The 22,112-nt window shown below is 45.7% G+C and overlaps 1 protein-coding gene across 7 annotated transcripts in view; it reads right to left on the reverse strand.

Moving 5' to 3' along the window:
* Positions 1-3,431: 3,431 nt before the first annotated feature.
* Positions 3,432-22,112, reverse strand: part of LOC308571037 (signal transducer and activator of transcription 5B) — a 66,549-nt gene continuing 47,868 nt past the window's right edge. For all 7 annotated transcript variants that reach the window (XM_081166292.1, XM_081166289.1, XM_081166290.1 and 4 more), the window contains 15 exons: positions 20,343-20,499; positions 20,067-20,156; positions 19,686-19,860; positions 18,767-18,897; positions 18,514-18,665; positions 16,388-16,543; positions 15,465-15,644; positions 14,131-14,218; positions 13,231-13,653; positions 11,460-11,554; positions 11,223-11,353; positions 9,784-9,939; positions 8,517-8,568; positions 7,372-7,479; positions 3,432-6,666 (listed from right to left, as the gene is read on the reverse strand). In XM_081166292.1, coding sequence (XP_081022418.1) covers positions 6,540-6,666; positions 7,372-7,479; positions 8,517-8,568; positions 9,784-9,939; positions 11,223-11,353; positions 11,460-11,554; positions 13,231-13,653; positions 14,131-14,218; positions 15,465-15,644; positions 16,388-16,543; positions 18,514-18,665; positions 18,767-18,897; positions 19,686-19,860; positions 20,067-20,156; positions 20,343-20,499 — 2,221 coding nt within the window. In that variant the 3' untranslated portion in view covers positions 3,432-6,539. The remainder of the gene's footprint in view (positions 6,667-7,371; positions 7,480-8,516; positions 8,569-9,783; positions 9,940-11,222; positions 11,354-11,459; positions 11,555-13,230; positions 13,654-14,130; positions 14,219-15,464; positions 15,645-16,387; positions 16,544-18,513; positions 18,666-18,766; positions 18,898-19,685; positions 19,861-20,066; positions 20,157-20,342; positions 20,500-22,112) is intronic.

The raw sequence follows: 22,112 nt of genomic DNA on the forward strand, positions 1-22,112 counted from the left end.
TTGAAAAGTAAAGTCACACCCACACCATATGTTTAAAGCACTCTTATACGGTCAAAGAGAATCTTGGGAACTGTAGTTGGTAAGGGTACTGGAAATTGTAGGCCGGCACCCTTAAGAAACTACTATTTGGGGAAGCCATGACTGTTATAAAGTGGTATGATACTGCTTTAAATGTCTGGTGTGAATGTGAGTCAAGTTTGGGAATTGAGCCATATAAAGCCGTAGGCTGATTCTAGCTTCTACATGCAGAGGATCAGATCTCTCAAAACAGTGCTGCAAGTGGCCCTGCTTCTGTGCAACGCTGACGGACGCATTGAAATGATAAGAAAGCGAAATGAATGCTGTGCAAGAGAAGGAAGAGCAGGGGAATAGGTCAGGAAAAGAAGTTATGTTTATTGGGAGATGCCCCCCCCCCAAGTTCCTAGGCAAATAGATTAAAGGGGATTAACACTCCCCACCCAGGGCACATTTCCTGCACTTTAAACCAGGTGTGGCCCTCCAGAATGTGTGGGATTCTAAACCCCATCAGCCCCAACCAGCTTGGCCAGGAATGGTGGGAGTTGTAGTCCAGCAACACATGGCGGGCCACAGGTTCCCACCCCTACTTTAAACAGTTGCAGGAAAGGAGACAGTTGAACAGACAAGCCTTTCCCCTGCAGTGATGTGGAAACTTCCATCTGTTGAATTGCTCTGTTCCACAGCTGTTGAACAAAGGGGTAATGGATGGGTAGAATCCTGCCAAAGGGCCAGAGTTGGCTTTTCCTTTTAAGGGGACAGATTTGTGATTTGGAGGCCTACCTGCAAATCCATCCTAACCTCTTTTCGGAGTATGCAGGCATACTTTACACTCTCCAGTGGGACGATTTCAGATGGGGCTTAATGTGGGCTTTTTACTCACACAGAATCAGGGGTGCCAACTTGAATACAAATACTGGGGGGACCAGGTAAGCCTTACACCACATAACTGAGCCCATTGAGCACACACACCATTTGAATGGCAATGCCCATCAACTTGGGGGGGGGGTAGCCCACTCAAATATGTTAATAGAGGGCCGAAGCCCCCTTGGCCCCCATAAGTTGGCTCTATGCACGGAACAGCAGAACTGGATGGAAATATCCCTTCTGAATGTAAGAGCCAAGGGAAGACCCTAGGTGCAATTTGGCCACATTCACCTTTTCCAAGCTGAAAAACTTGATTTCCGAGCACCCTCTGGTGGCCGCGTTGTGCTTAATCCAGAACAGGTAACAGCAATGTTTCCAGGATGGAGTGGGAATAGGGCCCTCCATATACCCTTCTCATAGTGCATTCATGATTATTTGTGCTCACGATGCTAACATGGCAGTCATAGGCAATCCCACTTTTGCATCTGTTGATCTTTTGAGGAGGACTTACTGCTTTGTTCCTAATTGGAAATCCGGAGATTCAACTTATGTAGCTCTCTCTCATTCATGTTTTCAAAGCACAGGGAATCTCTCTATTCAGGAAGGAGAAAGTGTGAAACAGCAGTAGTTGGAGAACACCCCATTGGTGAAGGGGGGAACTAAAGGAGGCACAAGGGGTTCACAATCTTCATTAAGCCAAGATATGTATGGGCCCTTGTTTGTTTTGCAGTTGTATAACTTGGGTCATTTTAGACCTTAGACTTAAATGGTCTTGGAGATGAGGGTGCTTTTGATGGCATGCATAATCCCGCTTATTCCAAAATGCAGTAAGACAGCTCTGCTACGTTTAGGCCCTTTCTGCTGAGTGAGGCCATGGACCTCTGCTTCCAAAGGCCAAACTATTTGTCCAAGTAACCCAAGCAGCAGGAGTCAGCGAGAGAGTGAGTTTTACCATCACCTGCCACTTTGCCTTATTAAGTGGCGTTGCAAAGCTTGCAAGATCCTTCCCATAGGTTACTCCTTTCCTTGGAGTGATCCAACACTCTCACCTACATATGCAAGTAGGACCAGCTTAGTTGAGAGGATAGGCAGCTGCCTGGGATGGAAAAAAATCGAGAGGGATTCAGCTACTCGTCCTCAAGAAGGCAGGCATAACTGCCTCACTGCAGATCTAGATAGGTAGCCGTGTTGGTCTGCCATAGTCAAAATAAAAAAATTCCTTCCAGTAGCACCTTAAAGACCAACTAAGTTAGTTCTTGGTATGAGCTTTCGTGTGCATGCACACTTCTTCAGATACAGTGTATCAGATACTGTGTATCTGAAGAAGTGTGTATGCACACGAAAGCTCATACCAAGAACTAACTTAGTTGGTCTTTAAGGTGCTACTGGAAGGAATTTTTTTATTTTCACTGCAGATCATTAGGGCCAGGGATGGGCATGGCTTTGTGGGAGAGCATCTGCTTTGCAAGCATGTTTCCTGGTTCAATCTCTGGCATCTCCAAGTAGGGCTGGGAACGTCCTCTACCTGAAACACTGGAGAGCTGTTTGCCGTCGTCGGTGTCAATACTGAGCTAGGTGGACCACAGGTCTGACCAAGCATAAGGCAGCTTCCTATGTCCTTGAGTGTGTTTTACAGCATCTTCTCCCATTCACTTGCATGGGGCAAGGGAAAGCAGGGTGTCAGGGAGTACCTGTAGGAACAACGTGATTTGGTTCTTTGGAGGTTTCCTGGGTAAATGCCATCATCCACCCTGGAAGCACCTCAACTGCTTGTAGATACCCGTGTTCCCTTTCACACTGACTGCTAGCCGGATTGGATTTGTTTGTTCATTGTATCCTCCCACACCTTTGTGTTTTGTTGAATACAAGAAGCTGCCGCGTGTTGACAGCTTCTAGGAGCCACAGGTGAGAGCTGAGTGAAGGGTGGGGACCCAAAGTGGACAGAAGGAGCGCGGCATGTCCCCCCAACAGAGGCACTACATCATCATCAGTCAGTGGTATCAAGGCATGGGAGTATGGGAGAGCCTTACAATGAACAGTCAGGAAGCACTATGCAGATCAGTTAAGATTAACTTTGTGCTCCCAGTTCAAAAGGTTAAAGGTTGTAGCAAAATACACTGGGATGAAGACACAATGACCAGTCTCCTTTTCAACACATAAAAGACAAGTACATTTATTTGAATCAGCCTCTAGCACTTTTTGAAATTCATAGATGCCTTGCTAATGATTCAAACAAACTAAAACCTAGGAATCAGCTGGTTTTAATAAAATACCTTACATTTTAGCCCTTTCCAGAGATTTCCTTCCTTGTGCAATTAACTTCACTGGCTCCACCCTACTCCAGTGTCCAAGCATTGGGCGATAAAGACAGACATCCCTGTGCAATCAAACCCCCAAGTTGTTACGTTCTTGTTCTCCGTTCCCTAAAACAGAGAGATTTCTTCCATCTACTCGCTGTTAAAACTGTAAAAGCTCCCTACGCACTCACAAACCTTACTCCCCTGACCATAGTGGCCATTGTTAACCAAAACACACACACTGGCCATTAATTCCCCTGCAAAATTGCAGACAACACTTTATTAGTAGCACAGGGCTAGAGAACATCTTTCAAAACATTAATATTTCATCAAAATATGTATTTTCCACATAAAAAGTGTCTTTTGTTCCAAATAAAACCTAAAAGGCATTTAAATCTATATCCCTTGAGTTCTCCCGTTTCCCCCAAATTTAATAATAATAAAAAAATCAGTTGCTCCTATGACTTCACTTTTCAGAGAGTGATATATTAGCAGGAAAAAAAATATTTTTTATATATATTTTCCATCAAAACTCTTCATAGTTTTGGCAAAATAACTATTTAAAATAGTGCAATAGTTGTGTTTTTTGGGGGGTTTCCCCCACCCCACCCCGAAAATACTAGTAACATTTGCAGCTGTTGCTTGGACAGGCCTGGCCTCACTAGAGAAAATGGGACAGGCACAATCCACCAGGTATTTGTGTGCAGTTTCCACGGAAATGAATAGAAACACTGTGCTCTCCTGTACAAGCCCCACAGGATAACTGCCTAGCAGATCACAGTGCCCTGTGTAAAGGGAAAGAGAAACAGGAAGTTATCACAACGTTCTGTGCTAGACTGTTGATCACTGTTTACGTTCCAACCTGAAGCTGGATTGACATACAAAGCTCCTGTAACTTTTTTTTTTGCCAGTCTTCAGTCTATTACAAGGATTTTAAAGCGTATGTATTCATTTCACATAATCACTGTTACCTTACTTAAACGTGATACCTTGCTTTGTGTCACGTACAATTTAGGAAAACAGAAAGCTTATTTATTCCGAATCATAGACCATTGGGTTCATCTAGCTCATTAACATCTACACGGATTGGCAGTGGCTTGTCAGGGTTTCAAGAGGGTGTGTGGGGTTGTCTTCACCTGAAGACGCAAGGAAGTTGGACCTGCAGCCTTTGGCGTGCACAGAATCTGCTCTACTGCTAAGTGACAGCTCTTCTCTATGTCGCTGACAGCTCCAAGAAATGCGTCAGACCCAGGACATGATTGTCTCTCAGTGTAGAAAATTTACATTGCACCCCATCTCCCACACTGACCAATAGGGAGAATCATCCATTGGGCAAATTCTCCACAGAACTTCCTAATGGATAAGCCCCATGGGTTGATTGAGAACTGCCAGTCTCCCACACTGATGAAACCCTTAATCTGCCACAGGAGGTAGGTTCCATACCTCTCCTCTCTGGAAGGGCTACTGAGCAGAAGGTTCAACAAAAGTCCAGGTTTTCAGAACGGTAGCAAAAGGAGTCTTCTATCTCCCCCTACCCATCCAATGTTTCCCCTTCCCCTATGGACATTAGGGTATTCCCCCCCCCAGCCCCATATCCACACACTACAATACAAAAGATTTCAAAATGGTTTCTGGAATTTGGAATCTGATCAGGGTCAGTCCATAACTTGGTGGCAGAGCACATGCATAACTTGTACCAAGTTGAAGATTCAATTCCTAGCCTTTAATGGGAGAATCTTCTGCTGGAGACCCTGAGAGCTGCTGCCAATCAGAGCTGCCGATACTGTGCTAGATTGACGAACAGGCTGAGCTGGTGTAAGGCAGCTCTTAACGCTAGCTGATCCTGCCACCTGAAAATGGTGGAAACACATACACACACATACCTGCACTTTTCAGATTTTAATATAAGCAGTCTTTAAAATTCTTTAGCAGAGTCCTCACAGCAAGTTTAGGCTGTATCCCCGGGAGCTCGAATAAGATTTGGCTTTTCCATTTGCCTGCTGTTGATGGGAGATGTATTCTAACCATTTGAGCACCATTCAAGAGCTGTGTCACCCCAAAGGGAAGTCTGGATTTTAAAAAGTGAACAGGACAACCTCTCACTGTACACTTGCTTTGTCGATGCCAGGAAAAATATGGTAGCTGTTAGATCGGAGACTGAATCCTTCCTCCTAACAAATTACCTGTTCTGCAGATACATATGTGAGAAAGCTATAACTTCGGTGTTGAAGTTAGTCTGAGCTTTACCGCTTAGTAAAAAAAATAACGTTTGGAGGGAGCTGTTCTTCCCAGTTGTTCAGCGAAATGAGAGGGTGGGAGGCTGGGGGATCAGAAGAAAAGAGGAAGCGATTGGGCAGGCTTTGTCCATGCATCTAGAAATCTCCACTCAAGGCTTCCCTTTTTCCCCTCGGAACTCAGCAATGAAATCCAGGGGCCTTCTTCCCATGCCACCCCTAATCCTAACAGGGGAAACACTGTTTCTGATTCTAATTCCTGCACTTTCGCTTGCAACTTATTTAAGAACACCACCACCATCACCACCCCTCAGCGATCTGCTGAACTTGTGATACCTGGGAGCAGAATGTCGGGCACATCAAAAGCCAAAAGGTACTAGATGATGCAGGAGCCAAGAGGTAAGCGACTATCTTGCGACAAGGCAAAAAGAATGGCGTTGGGGTGAGGCGACAGAGCGACTCCAGAGGGTTCTATCAACCCAGGGGGGCCTGGTAAGAGTGGGCTACTACAAAGGGGTCCGAATAGAAGCAGCGCTCCCACTGAGTCAGGGTCTCTTGCACAGAATGCTGCTGCCCACACGCGTATGCACCCGGGAAACACAGGTCAGAGGCAGGCAGGCAGGCAGGTGCACGCACACACCCGTTTATCCTGGGTGCAGCCGAGAAAAGAAATGTCAGACACATAAAAAGATTACAAAAGACAAATACTTCAAATAAGGCCTACTATCCTCCACAGCTCAGCCCAAAGGCTCCTGGGCAAAGGACGTGGCAGTGTGTGGAATCCTGGGAGGAGGGGAGGGAATGATCCCCAACGCAAATCATATGGCAGCTTGGCAGAAGGAGGCAGTGCGCCAAAGCAGAAGGCCCGAGAAAAGCCGAGCAGATGGGAAAGCCAAGCGATACACTCCACTGCCTTTTGCACGTGCGAAAGGGGAGAGACAAGGTCCACTGCCTCTCAGGCACAGCCCCCACACCCCAGTCAGTGCAGGGCAGGCTTGCCCTCACTACGGGGTGAGGAAATGCACCCCCCTCCAAACACACACACACACAGCAGCTGTACTCCCTAACGGCAGCACCCCCCATTTTTCACAGTCTCTACACGGTCTCTCCAGGGGAGGCGGCATGGTCATGACTGGGCGTGCGAAATCCACTGGCTGTCCATGGGGCGCCTCAGCAGCTCTTCCACATGCCGCGCCACGTCCATCGAGTCATCTAGGTCATAGTCCGCTTCTGGGTCCAGCACGGAGTCGGGGCTGAGAGGGAGAGAAAGGAGCAGTATAGGTCAGGTGGGCTGCAGGTGTAGGGGTGCATGTAGGTGTGGAGACGGGTTGGGAGAGTAGCTTCTCCGCTTCTGAAAATGCAGTGAACTATCTGTGAAGGAGCTGTGGTTTTCAAGCCAACTTTTCAACACCCTCAGAAAATTACAGTCCTCTGGCTTGTTTGGGGGAAGCCAGAAGAGTTAACTTGTGTTTAAACAGAAGATTATGCAGAACTTACATCAATGGCAGCTGCCCTGTAAATAAGCCAACAAAAATTACCAGCCTGCAATTTTTTTATTTTACTGGTTTGGTAAGAGGCTAGTAACCCATGTTTCTATGCTGGCCAAGGAGACGGAGAATCCTCTTCTTTCGTGGCTAGCAATTAGCCTTTTAGCAGCCTGGGGATTTTTTGTTTTGTTTATTAAAATGCCCTCTACTGGTGAAGGAGGGACAGGCTTTCCTTCCTCTGTTGTCAGTATAGAAACAGAGTGGCCTGGAAGAGGAAGAACAGAGAAACCTGCCGGCCCACTCACTCTCCTGTATGGAATTTCTGGTTGCCCATAGTTACCAAGCAAGTTATTAAATACAACGCTGAATAATAACAGGTTTGCTGAAGAGCAGGGTGAAGGGCCATGAAGCAGAACCCACTTGCAATGGAGAGCCCCCTCCTGAATATCCCACCCACCCAGCCTTACTTACTTTGTTGGATAAGTGTTGTACAGGGACTGATGGCAGACAGCTGGGGAGGAAGCTTGATCCATGTAGGTAGGTCCTCCAGCTGTAGAGTCTCCAGATGTAGTGGCAAACCTGCAACAGATGGGGTCCGCATTGGTAATAATCTCATATGCCCAAGGGACCTTTTGCCCATTGCATTGGGCACCTAAATCCACCAAAGGGGCACTTGATACAGTGGTACCTCTGGTTACGTACTTAATTTATTCCAGAGGTCCGTTCTTAACCTGAAACTGTTCTTAACCTGAAGCACCACTTTAGCTAATGGGGCCTCCTGCTGCTGCCGCCGCGCAATTTCAGTTCTCATCCGGAAGCAAAGTTCTTAACCCGGTGTATTATTTCTGGGTTAGTGGAGTCTGTAACCTGAAGTGTATGTAACCTGAAGTGTATGTAACCCGAGGTACCACTGTATAGACAAATGAGGATCACCTGTGTCTTAGCATATGTCTTCCCAGCCTCTATCCTGCTTTGTTAGCAATCCTTCGCCCTTCCCTCAGCAGCAACGGCATATCTGTCCCAATTAGCTTATACTCTCCTGCCTTCTACCCACTGCCATTCATTCATTCATTCATTCATTCATTCATTCATTCATTCCAGGAGTTCCGTTTCCTGTTCCCTGGATGCCTTCCATGCCCTGTGTTTTAAGGACCATCCCCCAATGACTGTCAGTATCTGAAGAAGTCAAAATCCCTCCCTCACATCACAACTGGAAGCTGGTCAAACAGGGAGCAGACGTAGCTGCCAAGAAAATAAACTAAAAAGGAAAGGCCCATCGCATTGGGAGGGGGCTTGTGGAGAGAGAGACAACCCTGACTGTGAAAGCCACGAGTCCTCAACCATGTCCATTTCCTACCCACTCTTTCCCTTGGGGATAGTGCTGGCAAGATACAGACCCAGACACATTTAGCTTACTTCAGGTTTCTAAAAACACAGATCCAAATGAAGAAGCCATCAACCCATGTTTGGAGACAGGGCAGTGGCCAGAACTCTTGGTTGAGGGCTAATGAGGAGAGATGGCAGCCAAAGGAGAGAATACATTTGCTTCCCACCCCAAATATTTATATTTCCTTCCGTTTTTTAAAAAAGAGCCTTTAAAGAGCCATGGTACTCACTCTGGCACAACTTGCTTGATCAGCGGCTTCACATACCCATCCCCTGTCTTTGCTGCAAAAGGAAAAAAAGAGGGGGAGGCACTGAGTTATTACATAGGGCATGCAAGCATCTTGTCCAATCAGCTCTATGCAAATAGATGAACAAATTGAAACCATTTGGTGTTCCTTGTTCCTCTTGTTCCTCTTGTTTTGCTTTGTTTGTTTTATTGTCTTCCTATCCTGCCTATTTCTCCAAAGAGACTAAACGTGGCTAACAAACAGTAAATGTGCTCTCAAAGAAATGTGTTGATATACAACTCATTTAACAAATCCCAGCAGCGTAAATAGAATGCAGAACTGCGACAACAAAAAATAAAACTATTGTACAGTTTTGCATCAACTGCTTGAAGCTGAATAGTGATGGCACCTGATTGACTTCAGCTGGAAAAGCATTCCAAAGGGTAGGTGCCACAAAGGAAAATGTACCCCCTACCCCTAAGCTGCCACCCATCTTGTATCCCAAAGTCAAGGAAAATGCAGTTTGCAGGGAGGAATATACTGAAAAGGCTATCATACACTTGGTCATGCATACCAGGGGAAACCCCTTTGGCCCATGGAGAAGGCTAGATTAAACCTCACCTATATCCCTTCCTAGAATGCTTTATCCTGTTTTTGAGCTTTTCTAATTTCTGGCAACTTGGCTATTCTGTCTGCAAGAACAGCTGCCAAACATGTGTTGTTTTTTTGTTGTGTTTTTTAAGACACCTTGTTCTCTCCTGGAGCCCCATTCATCACAAAGACATTTTCCCAATAAATCATTTTCACCTGCAATTCCATATTCTCAGCCTCTACACAATCCAAGTCTAGCGCCACCCACTTTCCTCTCCCTTTCCTTTTGCTTCTTCTCAGAGCCATTTCTGACCTATGCTATGTACCTGGCTAAACATTACGGTCATTTCTATATATCCCCCTAAAGTAGCCTCTCTCAACCTCGGGTTCCCAGATGTTGTTAGACTACAACTCCCATCATCCCTAGCTAACAGGGATTCCGGCAGTATCTGGGGACCCAAGGTTGAGAAAGGCTGCCCTAAAGAAAAAAATGTTGCACACAGATCACACAAATTCCAGAGCGGGGGGAAACGAGAGACTTGCAGCTGAATTTAACCATTGCTTAGGCTCCCTTGCCAGAGGCATGCAGAAGAAGTCTGTCTGTGGTTAGATGTGAGAGTGGGAATAGACCATGCCTGAAGAGATCAGGTCAGTTTTCTCTTGGTGCTGCAAAACCTACAAAGGACTGGCATGTAGTATTTGGAGAAGACCTCTTCCTTGGGACGGTCAGGATACACATAGAGGAGGTATGGGAGGTCCCCAAGACGGTCTGCCAGGGTGCGGATGGAGAAGTCACGAGTGGTGAAGGGCATCAGGTTCCAGAACATTCTATCAGCTGTAAGACACAAGAGCATCATAACTCAGCAGCGGAAACAAAACAAGCAGCTCTGCTGACCAACCAGAAATAAATACAAATAAAAGCAAAACACCTACTCAGAATTGCAGGGAGAGGAAGCCTGCCAGAGGGCTTTTTGTATGGCAGCTCCTTTGTGGAGTTCCCTTCTCACAGAGGTGCATCTGTATAGCTTTCACCATATGCTGAAGAGGCACCTTTTCACCCTGGCCTGTGGCACTTTAGGTAAGTTTATTCTGTGGGACCTCCTCTTTTGCTGACTCTATACTGCTTCACACTATCTGTAACCATTTCACTTGTCTTATCATTGTAATGGTTTCATATTTTTTTTTAATGATTTTTTTTTTGATGATGGTTCAGAAGCTACAAGTGGTGTATAACACAGCAGCTAAGCTTCTAGTCGGGCTCATATTACACCAGTCTTGAAAGAACCTACAATGGTTACCAGCTGCCTACCAAGCCCAATTTAAAGTGTTGGTATTGACGTACAAAACCCAAAATGACTTGGGCCACAAATACCTGAAGAAGAACCACCTCCTCCTATATCAATCTGTTGAGATGCTAACATTGACAAGGGAGACTCTGTAAGCAGTAACACCACTTTGTGTGGTTTGGGCATGTGAGAGGGCCTTTTCTGTGGTGTCCCCCAAGTTATGGAATGCCCCCCTGGTGCATCTTGCATTACTGTTGTACAGTTTTTGATCTGAGGTCAAGCTGCATCACTTTACTCAGGCTTTTAAGTGAGTGGATTCCTCCCCACCCTGTCCTGCTGAATTGCTGCACTCTTGTTTTGCAGTGCTTGTGATTTCGTTTAGTTTTGTGGTTTTAACACGTGGTTATAATGAATTGTATCTTGTTTTAAATTGTGGTATTTTACGTAACCTGCCCTGGCTCAAATCGATGAACGGCAGAATAAAAATATAAATAGCAAAGAAAGTAAATAAGATTTCACACATAACATAGTCACATCTAACCCAGCTAATAGGAACATACAGGACAGGAAGTGAAACTAGATGCAATTATAAGCCAGCAATTCTGACGGAGAAGGGCCAAGTTAATGCGCAACATGACAAATGGAATGCAATAAACTACAGCTATAAACTTAAAGCTATATTAGCCAATGTTACCTAGAACCCCAGAGACAATAATAGTGTGCTGTTAATGGTAAGCAGTTAACTGTTGTTTGCAACGATTTTTTGATTCAATACTCTCAGAGCAGGCAAGGACAAAATGCAGTATTTCTTCTGCCAAAAAACCGAACTCACTGTTGTCAAACCTCCAGGCGATTGTGATACCTCCAATCTCAGAGTCACTAAACCTCAAAAGGAAAGTTCCATCTGGCTTGTTGATTAGCAGGTTGTGGGCTTGCTGCTTGTTGACAAAACCTAGAATAGCCCTGGAAAGAGAGGGGAGAGAGAGAAGTCAGACTACAAAAAGGTAAGATGTGGCTATTGCAGCCTGTAAAAGCCAGTAAAGGCAGCAAAAGGATGGGGGAATCTCACCCATCATTCCAGTGAGGTTTCAAGTGTTTCTTCAGGACTTCCATCACTCCATCAAACCATTGCCAGAATGTGTAATTTCGTCCTGGGAGGTTCTCCTGGTTAAAGAGAAAGAAAGATCAACATTCCTGCCTGTTTCTCAGTCACCCTGGGGTCTTGTAAAACAGCTGGAAGCTTTTTAGGTTTCCTTGGATCCTAAACTAATGGTTTACATAAAGTAAAGTAAATCCTTATCCAAATAAGGCTTGCCACTATCACAAGTTATGGGGAGAACTAGCCATCAGTTGAGAGACACTTTTGTCTTTGGTATGTGCCTTGATGATGACCAGCTGTCACTATAGCACTTCTTGTCAAAAGACAATGCAATCTCAACTCATTTTTTCACCCAAAAGGTTCTCATGAGCTCCTTTCACTGATTAGGGACAGAGAAAGAATGACTTGCCCTGTGTTACCAAGGGAACCCAAGGCTGAGCAGGATTCATTTGGACCAAACTTGTTTTTTTTGGTGTGTTTTTTTAAAAAAAAATATTTATTTTATTAATTGCCTTCTAAACTACCATCTCAAGTCAAGTCAGTTTACACACAGAACAAGAGAGGAAACATCCTGGTGTGGCCCAGAGAATGTCCTAAAGACTTCTGACCAGGATCCAGGATCAGAAGTCCCCAAAAACCTTTGGTACGCTTTATGTGTGTGCACAGAAAACCCTACCTACATATATGCCTAGAGTGAATTGTGGAACCTGTATAAAGATACCACAATGTGTATTTGTTAATAAGCTGGTTCAAAGTAAAGCAGTTAGATGGATTGAAGTTTCTTTAATAAACCGACGGCCTAGTTTTATACAATCCTTTCCCAAACTGGTGCCTTCTTGGATGTTTTAGACGACCACTCCCATCATTCCCAGACTGAGGAAAGTTGCTTGACACAAATGCCAGTACAGTGGTACCACTACTTACGAATGCAATCTGTTTCGGGGTGCTGTTTAAACCCCAAAAATCTGTGAGCACCGCTACTGCGCATGCGCAAAGGGTGCACATAGCTTCTGCACATGCGGCGTACCTGGAAGTAAACACTTCTGGGTTTGCTGCGTTCGTAACCTGAAAAGCCACAACGTGAAGCAAACGTAACATGAGGTATGACTGTAAATGAATATTGGCACAGGCCAATATGTCACGTAGGGTTCACGTAGAGAGATGTGTTCTTTCCAATTCTCCCTTACTGATTGGATCGCAAAACTGGCCGCCCCTAACAAGGCTGGCCCTAAATGGTACTGTTGCCAACCCAAGCTTTCCTTTCTCCTGCACCAGAATGATGTGTTTCAGACAGCAGGGAGGGGAAGAAGTGAGAAAAAGAGGCATAGATATGGAATGAAATATAAGTCCAGGTGGGGTGGGGTGAGCTGCGGTGATGGGAGAAGGCCTATAGGCCATGGTACCTTGCGCCCTATCCTCAAAAAGGTTATCCAGCAAGTTTCGTTACTAACCAATTCCCAACTACAGTCATACCTTGGTTGTCGAACGCCTTGGAACCTGTATGTTTTGGCTCCTGAATGCTACAACCCCGGAAGTGATGGTTCCAGTTTGCGAACGTTCTTTTGGAACCTGAACCTCTGACGGGGCTTCCGCAGCTTCTGATTGGCTGCAGGAGCTTCCTGCAGCCAATCAGAAGCTGCGATTTGGTTTTTGAACCTTTTAGAAGTCGAACGGACTTCTAGAATGGATTCTGTTCGACTCCCAAGGTATGACTGTAGAGCACACACTCACACACCCTTACCCTGTTGAACTGGGCCCAGGAAACAGCCATGCTGTTGTAGTCTTCTAAGAGGTTCATGTTGCTATTAAACAGTTTCTGGGCCAAGAAGAGCAGGTTTTCCTTGGTGAGACCTCGGCTGCTCTGGACCTCCGATTTGAACTTCATGTTGAGGGCCTCGCACAGCTGCGACCACATCACCTTGTCGGGCACGGCGAAGGGCACACGGCCCGGCTCTGCAAAAGCGTTGTCCCACAGCACCGTGGCCGTGGCGTTGTTGTCCTGGCTGCCGTGCACAATCACCACCACAGGCAGGGACAGCGTCTTCACCTGGAAGACCAACTCGTTGCCGCCAACGCTGAACTGGGATTCAAAGAGGATGGTGAACTTCTCCTCGGTCACTGACTCGGCGCCGCGTCGGTCAGAGCGCTTGATCCGCTTCAAGGACTGTGGAGAGGTGCCGTGGGAGAGGCAAGCACAGCAGCGGGGGGAGGCGGAGAAAAACAGAGCACAGCCTGTCAAGGCCCTAGAAGTGATAGCCATCGCTTGCAGATAGTGGTAGGAGAAAGCTATGCCATATATTAAGGCATATTTGTGGAGGGAAATACACACAGCGTATTTTGGTCTACCTGGAGAGCTTCAGATGCAGATTTTGGCATTTTTAACAAAGCTCGTCACACTAGAAGTGGGAATTGGATGGGGCCACTTTATAACACTGGCAAAAGGCCTGAAAACCAGAGAGCAGGGACAGGGAGGACAGGTACAAGGGAGTCCCCCCATTCAAGGCTCCATCTTGGCCCTGGCTTTTGGCTCCATATATGGCTCATTTTTCCTCTCTCAGAATCAGGAGGATTAATAACAGACCCTTGGTAGGAAAAATAAAAGCGGGCTGGGTGGGAATCAGTGCAGGCATCTTTGTCTTACCATGTTACGGAAATGAGCGCTCAGAGTACCAGTCGCCTGGTGATATTCCATCACACAGCAGTTGTTCAAGATATCGCCGCTGCTCTCACTGCCAAAATAAACCAACGGTAGTTAGCAGAATATAAGCCAGTGCACCACAGGCAGTTTAATATCTTCCCATCTACATTTCTGCACGAGGACGACCCTGCTGACATAGCTTTTCATTGCTTCAACAAAAATCTTGATCTATTTATTTTTTAACATTAGGTTAAATTTTACAAACGAATGCATGCAAACGTACACATGTATTCTGAACGGGCTTAAATGGAATTGTCACTTTTTGCCTTGTGACCTTTCATTGCCAGCCTTGGGGGAAGGCTGCTGCCATGCCACAAAAAAGTTTGCCAGCATGTCAGATTCCAAGAAGAAAGCCTTTTGCAACACAATGGTAGAGGATGTGAAAAGTCTGCTTGATTGAAAGAAAAACAACACATAAGAGCCCAAGAGCCATGATAGCAGCAAGGGAGCAGGCAGGAAAGGAAGCTTCTAAAGTTCTATGGACTGAGGGGTAGGATGAATTTCACACACTGGCCAAGATTTACATCTCTTAGTTCCTGAACACCTTGCACAGGTGTGAGACACCTTTTTTTCAGCCCAGGGGCAATATTTCCTTCTGGGCAACGTTCTGGGGGCCACATGGCAGTGGTGGGCAGGGCCAGATGCAAAAATGAGCAGAGCAAAAAATGCAAATTCTGCCTAGTTTCTGCACATACTCTCCTCTCTAGCCTCCTTCCAGGCAAGCAAGATGCATTATCAGAGTACAGTGGTACCTCAGGTTACAGACACTTCAGATTACAGACGCTTCAGGTTACAGACTCTGCTAACCCAGAAATAGTACCTCGGGTTAAGAACTTTGCTTCAGGATGAGAACAGAAATTGGACGGCGGCGGCACGGCGGCAGCGGGAGGCCCCATTAGCTAAAGTGGTACCTCAGGTTAGGAACAGTTTCAAGTTAAGAACGGACTTCCAGAACGAATTAAGTTCTTAACCGGAGGTACCACTGTACAATGACATGTTCCAGCCAGGCAAAAAACACCTTTCAAGGATATGGAGCAAGTCTGGCAAGGGCTATGGCCTAAGAATCCCTCCCCCTGCTCTTGTATGGAAAGAGTGAAAACATTCCCTCTACTAACTCCCCTGCTAATATTTTCCACTTCTTCTACTTTCTTAACAGAATTAAACTATGTACTGAAATACAGCTCCCATCCTTCGCGCTCCATGGCTTAAGATGAGCACAAGTGTCTGTCCTAACCTAGCGAAATCACTCACGTGAGGTGTGTGAGGGTTACACATACTTGCGGGTGCTCTCATTCTTCAGAAGGGCTTTGGCCTGCTGCTCGCTGATGATGGTGGCCTTCACCTGTGGGGGGTTCATGTGGACATTTAACTTTCCACCAACCAGCAGCCTCACTGTGGCTGCAAACTTGGTCTGGGTCTTCAGCACCTGGGGAGGCTGCTTTTCAATAATAAAAGTACTGTGGAGGGAAGGGAGAAATAGAAGGAGGAACTATTTGCAAAAAACAACAACAAACAAAAAAAACAGGACGTTGCAAAGGAAATAATTTACATAGCTAACTAACTGCTATTACTCATTTATGTCCATGCTCTTTCCATCATGGTTGTAAAAAGTTGAAATTCCAGATGTGGAGAAAGCAGTGAGGGCACATTTGCATGATACAGGAAAGTAAGTCTTTGCAGTTCATGCCCACAGTGAACACCATACATTTTTTGCAAATAAAATGAGGAACCCACACAATATATACAAGAGAAAACTCACACTGGTTTGAACTATCTGGCTTGCATTTTTTTTTATGTGAGTGTATAAACTGCATACATGCATTATAATATGCTGCTTACATTTTTAGTTGTCACTGCAATCTATTTCAATTTTTAAAGTTTGTTTATAGCATGCTTTTTTTTATCTGAATCAGTTTATATATTTACATTAGCTACCTTGCACTCTATTGTGGAAAGGTGGGCTATACATGTGTTTAAAACAAATAAATATTGCTTATGCAACTGGTTCTGAATGCTAATGATTTGGTGTATGTACCGTTCTATTTTTAATAAATTTCAATTAATATACCTTGCTGTGTATTATTAGATGGAATGACCCCACATCTCTGAACAAACAAAAGTCCATCCACACCTCGATGACTCTCCCACACAAGATTTTCCCTTCTTTCAGCAAGAATGTCCCCACCACCGCTCAAATTACCTAGTCACCAGGGCAGAAATTATGTCTGTTACGGTGGTGTTGATGTCAGCCAACATCTCTTCATTGGGCCCTGGAATGGGCAGCTGCTGACACAGATGTTCAACACGGCGCACTTGCTGGCGGTTCTGGCAGATGATCTCAGCTAGCTTCTCACACCTACAAAAAGAAGAAACTGGTTTAGGAGCATGGGAGCGGGCAGGACGCCAGAAGTGAGACGGGCTCAATCCAGATAGCACTTTCAGATGATGTCTAGATCACTGCCAATACATCCTACCTACAACTTTGCTTAGGACACTTCAGCACAGGCAGGCTCCCAAAAGTTTGAAAGTGAGCATTGTGTATTCAACACTATGTAGAGTAGAGCCATTGAAGTTAATGGACATGACTCACTTAGGTTCATTAATTCCCATGAGTCTACTCAGAGTAGGACTTGGTTGAAAAACACTCATAGTGCTGCAGTAACTTGAGATTGTGTGTGTGTGTAAGTAATCTGTGGCTCAGCTACAACTCCCATCATCCTTGACCACTGGCTATGCTATCTGGGGCTGATGGGAGTTGCAGTCTAATGACAGTGGGAAGGGAACAGATTCCCCAGTGAAAGGGTGCAACTCCTTCCCCACCAGTCACAGCCCCACCTATAATTACTTTGATCTTGTCTGGATTTAGGTTTCAGCCAGTTCACTCGTATCCAGTCTTCAACTATGGTAGCGTATTGAGTAAGCTTTGCACTAATGATGTATTGGATTTCAAATGATATCCATATAAACTTGTGATGCCAAATTGTTTTATTAACTGTATGCAATTTTAATTGTGGTGTTTATTTGATATGACATGACTCCGATTTTTGTTGTTGTGTGGCCTTGTAAAGGCTAACTGCTGTATCAACAATACATTTAAGCTGAAACAGAGAGTGCAGGATGCCACAGGACAAAGATGAATGTCATTAGCATATGAACAGCACCAGCATGTCTCCAGATGATCTCAACCTGCTGTCTCATACATATGCTGAACACAAAGCGGGGAAGAAGTTGTAACCTTGCAGAATTCTCCAAGAAATATTTGGGGAGTAAGGGGCTGCATTTAGCAGCTCCCAAGTTCAGCTGAAAAAAGTGCTTTGTTTGCAATGTAAGCAGCAGCTCTTGTCACTATCAGGATGTGAAAGTTCAGTCCCTGGTCAGAGCTGTTACGGATTCAGCATCTAGAGCGGCGCAGCTGGCAGCATTTTGTTGCTGCTGCCAGTGCTGCAACACTGTTGTTGCTGTTGTTTTTTGTTTTTAAATGATTAATGCTGCAATCTGCTTGATGTATGTAGAGAGCCACTTGGGAAGGGATTACATATTCCACCTCGTTCCTTGAAATTCCTCCACTGTGGCATTAGGAGGGGGCAACTTACTGAGGGGAAAGCCTCACAAGGGAAAAGAGAGTTAGTCCAATGCCTGCCTACGTACATTTCCAGAATTGGCCATGCCCTTCACCCTAGATCCAGTTCTTGGTTTGCTAAATAGCTCATGCAGTAGTTCTGCTCTGCCTGAAATCACTCCATCTGATGTAACCTGTAAGCCTCCCACCCTTATCTCAGAGCTGCACATATTCAGGCTCTGATCAGGGCTGTGTATATGAAGCAATTCTGCAGAAGCACAGAAAAGCTACAGCATATAAATTGCTAAACATCTCAAGCTTTCCTTTCTTATTTTACAAAAGTATGTTTCCAGCCCTTGTGGCTTTGAAGATTTTCTCGAAACATGTGTCAGGTAACTCTCAAGATGCCAGAGAGATGGCAAAGGTCGGGGGGCAGCATAGCACTTTGCCTTGTCTTACTTAAAATTTGCATATTTCAGGTTTCAATGTTAAATGATTTGTATTACCTTGGGACTGAGTTTTGATTTATTTTGGTGCAGACTACACACAGCCTTCTCTACTGTAACTCAGTGCCCTCTGCACACAGCTCAAAGAAGCTCTCTTCTCAGTTTTTACCTTGCATTGCTAAGACTGGACCCCTAACACTTAAAAAGCGTGCACCTTACACTAAGCCTTCCCCCATCACCATTCATTAAGTGCCAAACTAGTTGCGAAGCCCCGATCCCCCTCTCACCACCACTCTGGTTCCCTCCTCACCCATCACCTACCAAGCCTGCAAGCCATCCAAAGGGCCCTCAGGGGGCCCGCCATTCCCCGCTAACTGTTGCCGCCTCTTCCACTGAATCAGCTCGTCGTCCAAGATAATGGTTTGTTGCTTGCGGAGCAGTGAAAGCGTTTGCTGGTGCTTTTCAGCCAGCTCCTGTGAAGGAAGAAGAGGAGACATGCATAGAGGAGTTGCCTAGCGCAACACTGGTGTATACAGAAGGAAGTTTGGCCAGGGCTGGAGATGGTAGAGCTCACCACACGATACTGCTGCAGTGTCTGAGCCTCGCGGGTCAGCCAAGCTTCCAGCGATACCTTCCTCTGCTGCAAAGTAGACTCGCGGGCCATGCGCTCCTGGGGGTTTAGCTGGGCTAGCTGAGCAAACTGGGCTGGGAAGGGAAAGGAGAGAGTATTAGGCTCCCTCCTGGGTCTCCTCATAATCCCCACCTGCCAGGCAGGGGTGCCTCAAATCCAGCCCTGTCTCCTCAGCTGCTTATCGCTTTGTGCTTCAACAGATAAGGGACATGGGGTCATGTTGTGCAGATGCCTAATTACTGTCTTCCAAAGCAGCAACAACAACTCTATTCCGAACTTAAAAATGGAAAGCGTAATGCTGGTGGACAACAAAAAGAGGTTCAAAGACTCTCTCAAGGCAAATCTTAAAAAATGTAGTATAAACACAGACAACAGTGAAACACTGCCCTGCGAGCGCTCCAATTGGAGAACAGCCTTTACCAAAGGTATGATAGGTTTTGCAGATGCTTGAACTCAGGATGCATGGGAGAAATGCACTAAGAGGAAGGCACGATTGGCAAACCCTCACCATGATCAACTCCCACCCGGAAACCGATGTCCCCATTGTGGAAGGACGTGTGGATCCAGAGCTGGCCTCCACAGTCCCTTACAGACTCACTGTTAAAACCGTGTTCATGGAAGACAATCTTACTAAGCTACGAGTGATTGTCAAAGAAGAAGAAGATCCCAAGTCAGACTGTTGGTCCGTCTAAGCTCAGGACTGGCCACCCTTATACTGTTGGTGGTTCTCCTTTGTTTCAGAACAATATCTTGAGATGCCAGGGATTGAATCTGGGACATTCTGCATGTAGAGCACATTACAGCCCTTCCTTCAGCTTTGCAGAGTGACTTACTACTTGCCTCCTCTACCACATACACACACCTTGTACGCGATGGCTTTCTTGGTACTGGATGATGAAGTACTCCTGCGTCTGCTGAAGCCTCTTCAGCTGGTTCTCAGTGTCCTGAGTAACAAGGCGCAGCTCCTCAAAGGTCTGGTTGATTTGCAGGTGCTTCTGAGACAGGGCATCGGCCAGATTGCTAGCTGGCGAGGGACTCTACAGGTGAAAGGAGAGAAGGTTATTGCCAGAGGCAGAGCAGAACTGCCAGACCAGGGCATGGGAAACAGGCACCCTTCCCAAGACTATGAGTTGCAACACACAACTTAGCTCTACTCAGAGCACACCCTTTGAAAACAATGAACTTAAGTTATGCATCTGCCCTGAGAAGAACAGCATTGGATGCAGCCCTTCATCCTACTCACATCTGTAGCCTCTCGCACCAGGCGCTGCTCATGGTAAAGGATGTGTCTGATGCAGCGCACCAGTTCCATAGGGCAGCGTTCGTATGTATTCTGTAAAAAGAGAAAGAGAGAGAGAACACAAACAGGCTGAAGTGTTGGGGGTAGAACAAGTCGGGAGGATCAGCTAGTAGCTCCACAGCCCATTCACCCATGAGGAATCCTGAGTGCAGCTTCTCTCTGCTGCCCTCCATATTGCCCTCCCTTCCCATCACCGACCGACAAGCCACTGGAACCCACCTGCAGTTGGGTGGCATAGTGGCCCAGTTTGATCTTCAGAAGGAAGCCGTCCTCGCCCACCTGGTGGTCCGCTTTCTTCTGCAGCTCCTGGATCAGTCCCTCCAACAACTGTGTGGCCTTGGCACCCTCCTGGGGGTTTTCCGGGTCGATGGAGTCCCTACCAGTTGGGGTACAGACCAGGTGAACATTTGTCAACCCCAGAGAGCAGCCCTTGCACACCTGCCAACCATTATCTGCCTTATCCAAAACCTTAGAAGGTAAGAGGGAGAAAACCGCACCACCTCCAGACTTTCAAACAAGGACAGAAATCCTCTGTCATGCAGCAAACCCATGACTTGTGTTAATTGTGTTAATTTATTTTAAATAACTACAACCCCCCTTGATTTCTTACAATCACTGAACTAAATTTAAATTTATGAATCATTCAAAGGAAGGGATTTGAAAGCGTATACAAGTTTGTCCACTTATCACTCTGATAAAAAGGGCAATTCAATGTATATAAAAATACAACACTAAAAAGGAACAGTAAGGTTTTTTCCCTCCTGCAAGGCATTTTCAGCATCCTGTCACCTTTGAAACGTACATGGCACATGTATATATATGTAATCAAACTGAATGCTGGTTTAGCCATCAGTCTTATCCTTCCTTGAATACTTCCACCAGACTGTCTGGGGTTTTTTTTTAACCTATTATTTTTAAATGCTGCACGTACATCTGTTTAACTGAAATATCCATCACTTAAAACAAAAGGCACAATCTATTTTAAAATAGTTGCAGAACTACTCTGCGGTAGGGAAGAAGTGGGTTGGTGATGTGACATGCACTAGCCAATCAGATCCATCCATAGAGAGAAAATTGTTGGAACAGAGATGGCAAGTGCCTTTCTGGAGCAGTCCCACCCACTGAAATAATGCTATGTCTGTTCACATGCTAAGTGGATGAAAAAACAAAAACTCAGAAGCAGTGAAAGGAAACTGTGTGCTATGGAAAGCTGTGATTGCAAGGTGGAAGTAGCAGTTATCAGTTAGGGCCCCTCCAAATTCATTGGGTGTTTTGTGTGTGTGTGTGTGTGTGTGTGTGTGTGTGTGTATCCTGTAATATGTCATGGGTGCTATAATACTGCACCAGTGGAGAATTTATACTGGACCGTCCACGCATAATTCTGCTTTATTAGTTGTTCCCTAATGCTTCTCCACTGTTACATTATTGCTCTCTAGAGGGCCAGCTTTGTGCCACAGAACTGCAAAAGCAGGACAATAAAATAAACTGGAACACCTTTGGTCTAAACAGTAACAGGACTTCAGTAGGAGGTCACAGGTCATGCACTGATTGGAAAACAAAGCAGGATGTCTGCACCAAACTTTTGTTGGAGGCACAAACCGTAACAGAAAGCAGAGTTGTGTACAACTGCCCTAAAACTATCATGAGAACCATGAATGCACAAGAAAAAGGATGTCTGGAGAAGCCTGGCTCTATGGCACTCAAAAGGGCTGCTCTAGGGTAAAGATATGTTCTGAAAGGAAGCTGACTGCCCAACAGTGGCACACTTCCAAAAAGAACAGGAAAACCGAAAGAGGGGTACCAGTGGCGATTACTGGTTAGGTAGGTACCACCAACCATCTCCAGCAGCTGTGAGATACTACTTCAAGCAGGTCCAGAAGGAAAAACTGGTGACTGAAGGAAGAATGTGTAAGTGCTTTATAAGTTGGGACGAATCAGGGACACTTGGGAGGCATATGGATCAGGCCTGGAAAGCCAAGGCATGCTGCC

Source organism: Podarcis bocagei (assembly GCF_964188305.1).
Source record: "Podarcis bocagei genome assembly, chromosome: 13".
NCBI classification, from domain to species: Eukaryota; Metazoa; Chordata; class Lepidosauria; order Squamata; family Lacertidae; genus Podarcis; species Podarcis bocagei.